The sequence below is a fragment of the Equus przewalskii genome, chromosome 10 (genome assembly GCF_037783145.1).
Source record: "Equus przewalskii isolate Varuska chromosome 10, EquPr2, whole genome shotgun sequence".
NCBI lineage: Eukaryota > Metazoa > Chordata > Mammalia > Perissodactyla > Equidae > Equus > Equus przewalskii.
In genome coordinates, this window is record NC_091840.1 from 21,375,344 (window position 1) to 21,383,788 (window position 8,445).

General features: G+C 47.7%; 1 protein-coding gene across 1 annotated transcript; it reads left to right on the plus strand.

Moving 5' to 3' along the window:
• Positions 1–750: 750 nt before the first annotated feature.
• On the plus strand, positions 751–8,445 carry LOC103565510 (keratin, type I cuticular Ha3-I-like). The gene is made up of 7 exons (XM_008541577.2): positions 751–2,654; positions 4,161–4,243; positions 5,225–5,381; positions 6,387–6,548; positions 6,643–6,768; positions 6,948–7,168; positions 7,983–8,445. The coding sequence occupies exons 1-7, from the start codon at positions 2,307–2,309 to the stop codon at positions 8,098–8,100; spliced, it is 1,215 nt and encodes a 404-aa protein (XP_008539799.1). The 5' UTR covers positions 751–2,306; the 3' UTR covers positions 8,101–8,445.

Below are 8,445 nucleotides of genomic sequence, written 5' to 3' on the forward strand. Positions count from 1 at the left end.
AAAGGTAAGAATTCACAGCATACAGTAAGTGGAATAAATAAAAGCGGTTGTCTTGCAGAATTCCTGGGAAGCTAATTGAAACTTGGCTCTCTTCTCAATAGACCCAAGTGGTCTCAACCATCATTATCTAAAGACCACGTAGCTATGCGGCAACCATAGTTACTTCTACTCAAGGTATGGGAATACCCTCCACTTTCAAAGATAAAAGCATACTTACCTCTGGACTTCTATGTTCAGACTGAGGTAGAAGCTACAGTAATGGTTATAGGGACCCTCATGAACATATTTACCAGTCTACAACACCATATTCCTTTGCTATTCTTTAAAAACTGCCATTGTCTAGATTTTTCTCATTTGAAGCTTTGAGTAGAGAGAAAGGGAGGAAGACAGAGAAAAGCTAATGAATCTAGCTATATACCTAATATTATTTGATCTCATCCAATAGGGCTTCAAGTGGTTTGGTATTGATTTTAAACAAGCACACTCATTCCACATTTCTCTAAAGGTAGAGATTCAGACAGGAGGGGCAGAGAGCTGTGGATTGTGACCACGGATGAGATGTCAGCGCCTTCAAAGCACACGCTCTAGGAGACCACATGTTACTCCAAAGCTGCCGTCCTTTATGAAAGCGTATATGAAGCTTGCTCTCAGGAACAACTTTTAGAATCCTACATTATTATTTTATAGTCTCAATGTGTTTCTGACCCATTAAAGATACTACTCAGGTTGGTTGTTTATTCTACTCACTAGGCTTGGTTCCAAATGATATCTGGTTGGTTGCAAAACTAAACATACCCTCAGAAGATGAAGATTTACCATCAATGAAGATAACCAAAAGAAAGTATCCTAGGCTGCGAGGGCAAGTTTGAAGACGGCGTAATCTGAGTAATGACTGTATGGGAGGAATGAGTATACAGCTTCCAAAAGGAACTACTTTAAGGAGTATCTTTCATATTTTGAGGACTGATAGATTAAATATAAAATCCTCATAGTTCAAATCTCCACCTGAAACACAGTGAGGGCAGAACATCTGTTTGTCAAAATGTATTGATGGTCACGAGATGCCATTAACCACACAATAATTGAGTGGCTTTTTAGAATCGTATCCTTTGGAAAGCTGGGCTGAAGTGTTTTTACATCAGATAACTCAGTTTCCGTTTTTAAAGTTTCTAGTAGGTATTGTACTTTCTCACTTAGTAGATTTCCTTCCATTAGAGTAGAAATGACCTTTGGTTCTTGGATAGAAAACAGGCTTTTATTTCTTGGCCGACGCTAATTTAGGAGGGGATATTGTCTAGTAGTCGTTGGGTCCCATTGAACTCATAATGATTTGTGCATTATTGAATCTCAGTGGTGAGAAGATAAGAGAGTGTGGCTGTTGGAATCAGAGAGATCGGGTTTGAACTCCGGCTCCACTGTGTAGGAGCTCTGCGACCTTGGGCAACCTCTCAGAGGCTTGCTGTCCTCATCTACAATCCCTGCAGGGTTTTGTGAGTACTGAAGGAGATAATGCACATGAGGTGCTTAGCACAGTGGGTGCTCAGTGAACAGGAGCCATTCTAGTAACAGTCACACTGTGTGTAAGCACATAGTAAGTCTTCATGCAGAGTAGGTGCTCTCAAGATGTGAGTTTTCTCAACATTCTGTGAATGTGGAATAATAGCAGAAATGGAGTGTGGGGGTTTCCCGCAGCCCCCTTGGAAGAGAATAGAATTGCCTCCATCTGGCCTGGGTAGAATGGCAAAGGGACGTTGAACGGGGTGGCCTCCTAAGTCCTCTCTGATCTCAGCTTCCAGGATTCCCCACCCATCAGTCTGGTTTCCAGGTGGCCTTCCTTAGATGGCTTTTCTCAAAGTCCTTACTGAGCTGGGTGAGGAGTTGGATGATGGATGAGGCACGGACCTTTCCTCGTTTAAGGGGAAGAGGCACAGAAGAGCCCCCAACTCTGGGGGACAGTGTACAGCTGTCACTCTAACTCAACACCCTGTGAATAAGCAGCAAGGGAATGGGCTGATCACTTTGAAGACAAACCATGAAGCTCTTACTTAACCAACCAGCATGATTGGCGAGGAGTCCTGACTTAGCAAGAAGCCAAAGTAACATATTTTATGAGGTAAAGGACTCGTGTGAGGTGGCTAAACGGCAAATGGAAAAATTGGTCAGGAAGGTAAAAAGAGGTAACGCTGGACATGTTTGGCACACCCAACACTGACAGAATATAAAGCCCTGGAGAGGACCAGGGCCACACCAGAGAAGAGGAATCAGGCTTTGGAACTGACCTTCAGAGCTCCACTCTCTCCAGCACCATGTCTTACAGCTGCTTCCTGCCCAGCCTGAGCTGCCGATCCACCTGCTCCTCCCGGCCCTGCGTGCCCCCCAGCTGTCACGGCTGCACCCTGCCCGGGGCCTGCAACATCCCTGCCAATGTGGGCAGCTGTAGCTGGTTCTGTGAGGGCTCCTTCAATGGCAACGAGAAGGAGACCATGCAGTTCCTGAACGACCGCCTGGCCAGCTACCTGGAGAAGGTGCGCCAGCTGGAGCGGGAGAACGCGGAGCTGGAGAGCCGCATCCGGGAGCGGTGCCAGCAGCAGGAGCCCGAAGTGTGCCCCAACTACCAGTCCTACTTCCGCACCATCGAGGAGCTCCAGCAGAAGGTGAGGGGGTGGCACCACACTGCCAATTTAGTAAAGCTATCTATCCAAATTTAGCATACTCACTTCTGAACGGATCGAAGACTGTTCGAAGCTAACGTTGAGAAGGATAAAGACATAGACTTCGTTGGTTTAGCTACAATACATCAAATTGTCTTAGAAAATCTCTTCGGGAGGCCCCACAAGGGAAGGATGCAGGCTGGGGAGAGGGTAAGGCGTTAGACCAAATCAGTTACAGCAATTTTACATTGCTTCTTCCCTAAAACCAGATTATCCGACCCTAGTTCTAGTGGGATATCCTGGTCTTGTTTTCAGAGCCTATAGCTTTTTAAAAAAGTATGCACTGAATTATTTCTTGGAGCCAGGAATTTCCTGAGAGAATCCTCAAATACGTAAAGCCTTTCAAAGCTGCAGAAAGAGACTGTGTCTGTAGCAAAGCAAAGAGCCATTGACTCCAGAAGCCTCTCTAATATATAGACAGCATGCCATCCACCAGAGCCGACACATATACAAGTGAGAACTCAGGACCCGTAGTGCAGGAGTGGAAGTGAGGATAAGGAAAGAGTCAGCACAGAGGTGGGACTCGGTGGAGGTCAGGGATGGATTCCCAGGAGAGGCAAGGTCAGAGCAGGGATTGAAGGATGAGCAGGAGTTGATGTCCAACTGCACAAGCCCTTGATTCTCAGAGGGCATGGACTGTCCCCTCTTCAGTAGTTCTGGTAAAGTGAAGGCTGGTAAGGGGCTATGTGAGTTGAAGATCATGCATTCATTTACTCACGTTTAGTGATGACTAGGCACAGTGCTGGAGCGAGGGATAAAGTACTGGGTAAGACAGTCTCTTGCCTTCAGAGCTCGCGGGCTAGGGGAGAAAAGTGGAGAGTGGAAACCAATGACCAGAGGGAAGGTGACGGGAAGTGTAACTGGTTGAGAGCAAAGTCCTGTGGGAGGGCGTGGAGGAAGCGACCCCCTGCAGGAGCTGGGGAGGACGGGGATGGGGGTTATGTGAGGGGTCTTGAAGGTGGTAAGGACATCCCAGGGCACTCCAGGTAGAGGCGGAAGCTTCGTGCAAAAGCCTTGTCCAAGGCAGTATGAGGGGAGAGTGGAGAGAGGTCAGCAGGGCTGGAAAAGGAGGGTATGAGGGTAGGATAACCAACTTGTCCTGGTTTGCCTGGGGTTTTTCTGGGTTTAGCATCCCAGGAAGCCTCCAGTTCCAAGCAAATGGGTCCTGGTCACCCTATGTGAGGCTTGGTACCCGGTATGCTTAATTCCTGCAGGAAGCCAGAGGCAGACCAGGAAGAGTCAGTGACAAAGGGCACATTTCTCCTTGACTGTTTTAGCTTTGAAATGATCAGTTCTGTTAATTAGTCTTCCCTTTACCCAAGAACTGAAAATCTGAAAAGATTCAAAGCTATTTGGAAGGAGTGGGGCTGAAAGAAAAGAGCTTTTCACTTTAAGGCACAGCGCATTCCTTCTTCGTCCAACTCATCTCACAATTAATGCTGTCTCCAGATCCTGGTCAGCAAGTCTGAGAACGCCAGGCTGGTGGTGCAGGTTGACAACGCCAAGCTGGCCGCAGATGACTTCAGAACCAAGTAAGATTTTTCTAATGATCAGAGCAGCCTGGTAATGGACAGGCTGAAGCGCAGGGTGGTGGTCTCTGTCCCGGGAGCGTGCAGGCAGAAGCTGTCTGGGTTGATAACGGGACGATTCCTGCACTGACTTGATTAGGTTAAATGTCAGTTAGAGTCACCTCACTGAATGCCAAGAATCTATATTTTAAGTTTAGGAAGGAGTGCAAGAAACCACCCATTCTTTCTCTTTTTCAACTTAACGTCTGGACCAAGTGTAAAAGTGAATTTCACATTGGTTTCTTGGTATAGGTTAGTCAATATCAGCCCATGAGAAAAAAGTTATTAAACCACAAAAATACGAGGCAAAATCCATTTCAGAGAATCAGTCAATTTTTCTAGGTGTGACCATTACAATCATAAGAGTCCTTTGCATTTTCATAGGATTTTACGGTTTACGATGTAATTATACCTACGGCCTTTCCTCATCTTCAGGCCAACTGGATGAAGTGTTAGTTTGGTTCTCATTTTACAGAGGAGGAAATCAACACTTAGGGAGACGAAGGGGCTTATCCACAGGCAAGGCTGAATCTAACTGACTTCTGATTTAGCGCTTCCTTAACAGCAACTGATTGCTTCTCAGCGTGGTTGGAAAGGAAGGCAAGACAATCTATAGCTGGCTTAAGAAGTTTACCGGCTCACTTAAGCAGGCAAGATGGCGGGGCTTAGCTGACAGCAACCCGTGAATAAGATTCTTAGAACCAACAGTTAATATGAGAGTAGAACTGTGCATTGGCCCCCCACCAATACCTTCTCTGTGGGTCTGTCTCAGGGAGGAAATAGGTCTTTTTACTCAGCACAGTGGTATTTTTTTCCTTTCAAAAAACTTTAAAAAAAAAAAAGAAAATATTTCAAAATATAATGAATTTGACTAGGTCAGCTAAGTAAAGCCCAGGAAGAAATCTTCCTCTTTGACCTCCCTTGACCTTTGCTGTGTGTGTGAAGGTATCAGACGGAGCTGGGCCTGCGGCAGCTGGTGGAGTCGGACATCAACGGCCTGCGCAGGATCCTGGACGAGCTGACCCTGTGCAGGTCTGACCTGGAGACCCAGGTGGAGTCCCTGAAGGAGGAGCTCATCTCCCTCAAGCAGAACCATGAGCAGGTAAGGGATTCCCAGCTCCCAAGCTCCCACTATTGAGAGTTCCGTAGCTCCCCTGAGCAGGATAAGCTAGGTCTTTGCAAAGTACCATAGGGCAAGCACCACATGCTGCTGGTTGCTCAAAACATACTTGGGGGACTTTTGGGGACTGAGTTACAAGCCTCTCTTTTTTACCAAAAAGAGTATGGTCAGCTGACATATTTCCACTTGGGGCCAAAGTCCACACAAAGATCTTTAAAATACTTTCTACAGTTTGATAAGATCTGTTATCTTCTGAATAGATGCCAAATTAATGACTAAGACCGGAAGGAAACTTCCTTAGATTATGTGTCGCCTAGATAGTAGAATCCAAGCTGGATAAATGGATGGATGGATCGTGGAAAGGGTGGGAAAAATGGGAGAAATTAAGGAACTCAAATAATGGTTGATTCAGAGCCCCTGGTTGAATGTAATGAAATCAGATGCATGCTTCAAACATTACATGTTTTGATGAAGAGGAAACAACCTCTAACAGATAGTGTATGATGGCAGAAGACATGAAATAAATGGGAGGACTTCAACCTGGTTCCTCTGTATTTAAATAGCAACAATTATAAGCCAGTTATCATGCCAGGTTTGTCACTGAGCAAGGAGAAAATAAGGAAGAAATGATAAAATCTTGGAGTGAGAAGAAACATTAGCAACCATTTAATCAAGTAGCCTCATTATACAAATGAGTGACTCAGGAGGCCTGAATCACAAGAAGTGACAGGTTACATCACCTGGACTTCAGCTCGAATCTTGGAGTGAGAAGAAACATTAGCAGTCATTTAATCAAGCAGCCTCATTATACAAATGAGTGACTCAGGAGGCCTGAATCACAAGAAGTGACAGGTTACATCACCTGGACTTCGGCTCATGATTCCTAAACTCCAGTGCAATCCTCTTCCCACCTCACTGGACTCCCTCAAAGAGAGTTTATTTATAGACTTCTTTCTGTGGGTTCATGCCTACCTCTTCCTCCAACAGGAAGTCAACTCCCTGCGTAGCCAGCTTGGAGACCGCCTCAACGTGGAGGTGGACGCGGCCCCCACCGTGGACCTGAACCGCGTGCTCAATGAGACCAGGAGTCAGTATGAGGCCCTGGTGGAGACCAACCGCAGGGACGTGGAGGAATGGTTCATCAAGCAGGTGGGCATCCCAGCACGTGGCCACTCAGGACCTGAGGCCCCTCAGAGCCTCTCAGGCAGGGTCTGAGCCTGTCTTGTCCCCTCCGGTGTTTCAGACCGAGGAGCTGAACAGGCAGGTGGTGTCTAGCTCGGAGCAGCTGCAGTCCTACCAGGCGGAGATCATCGAGCTGAGACGCACGGTCAACGCCCTGGAGATCGAGCTGCAGGCCCAGCACAACCTGGTGGGTAGTGTTCAGCCGTCCTGGTGAGAAATGTGGGATCCCATGTCGGGGAATGGGAGTCAGTGGGATGCCCTTTGGGCCACACTCTCCCTAACTCTCGAAGCTTGTGACTTCTTGGGAACCCTGTGGAGAAGCCCGTTGAGGGAGCAGCTCTGAGATGTTCTTTGTCTCCCCCACAGAGAGACTCTCTGGAGAACACGCTGACGGAGACAGAGGCGCGCTACAGCTCCCAGCTGTCCCAGGTGCAGGGCCTGATCACCAACGTGGAGTCCCAGCTGGCCGAGATCAGGAGCGACCTTGAGCGTCAGAACCAGGAGTACCAGGTGCTGCTGGACGTGCGGGCCCGGCTGGAGAGCGAGATCAACACGTACCGGGGCCTGCTGGAGAGCGAGGACTGCAAGTGAGTACCGGGCACCCCTACAAGGCACATGCACGGTTCTACTAAAGGCTGAAAAAGGGACTTTGCAGATCAACTTCCAGACGCCAATATGTGTGTAAAGACTAGTGTTTTATATTACAGCAGCGAGAACTAGGGTGTATCTGTTGCTATCATTACCTGGCCTAAAGGTATTTTCTGTTCCAAAAGATGCTAGTGAGATTTGACCGTTTTCCCTACTGGTGATCCTTTGGATGCTGAGGGGTAAATGAAGCTTTGTACCTTCAGGCTTGGCTGTCACAGCAAAAGGGAAAACAAAACTGTAGCAACTATCATGCAAATTTGAACAGTGCTTTTGGATTTAACCCCACTCCCTTGTGTCTTTGATCCTTGTTGGAATCATCTGAGGCAGGCAGAGTGGGGATCAGTGTAACCATCATACAGATGAGCCTTTGAATATTGATAGGGAAGATGACTCAGGAACTCATAGGGTCCAGCACTTGTCACCCAACACAGTATTTTTATGAACAAATTCTGTGTGGTAGGGATTACCAATCCCATCTTACAGGTGCGGAGGCTGAGGCATAAGGGCATGAAGTGACTTCCTTCCCCACGACTCTGGGGTTGTAGAGCGAGGGCTGGGATTCCACCTCAAGGCTTCTTTGCTCTTTTCCATCACTGTCTCTGAGCTTTGCCGAAGGAGTCATCCGAAGCAGGCTTGGCTTCCCAAGATGTCCGAATGGTTTCCACTTGTTCCTGTGTCTCCTTGGGTTGAGCTCCTTCTCTTAATTTTTTATTGTCCTTTCCATGCTGAGGACTTAATGATTCTGTCTCCCAGGCTGCCCTCCAACCCCTGCGCCACGACCAACGCCGGTGACAGGTCCTGCATCACCAATCCCTGCACCCCTTGTGTCCCACGCCCCCGCTGTGGGCCCTGCAACACCTTTGGGTGCTAGATATCCTGGGGCCAGCAGGAGGGTTGCGTGAAGACAGAAGGGACGTCGATGGACCAGCTCTGCTTCTCTGACAACCATCAGCCGCAGGACCCACCCCAGGCATCACCATAAATGATAGTCTGGAAGGAGAACAAATGCCCAGGGTGTGGCCCGGCTCTGAGCCTAGGCCCGCCTGCTCCTCTTCATTCAGGGCCACTCTCTTGTAGTTATTCTGCGACCTGATGGTCTGACAGGTTTGGGCTGTGAAGGTGTCATATGAGGTGTTTTGTGGTTCTCTCTGCTGCTTTCTTCTAGTTCCATAAATCCCTTTGTAAGTCTTCTAATAAACTTTCCTCTTGCAAAGCA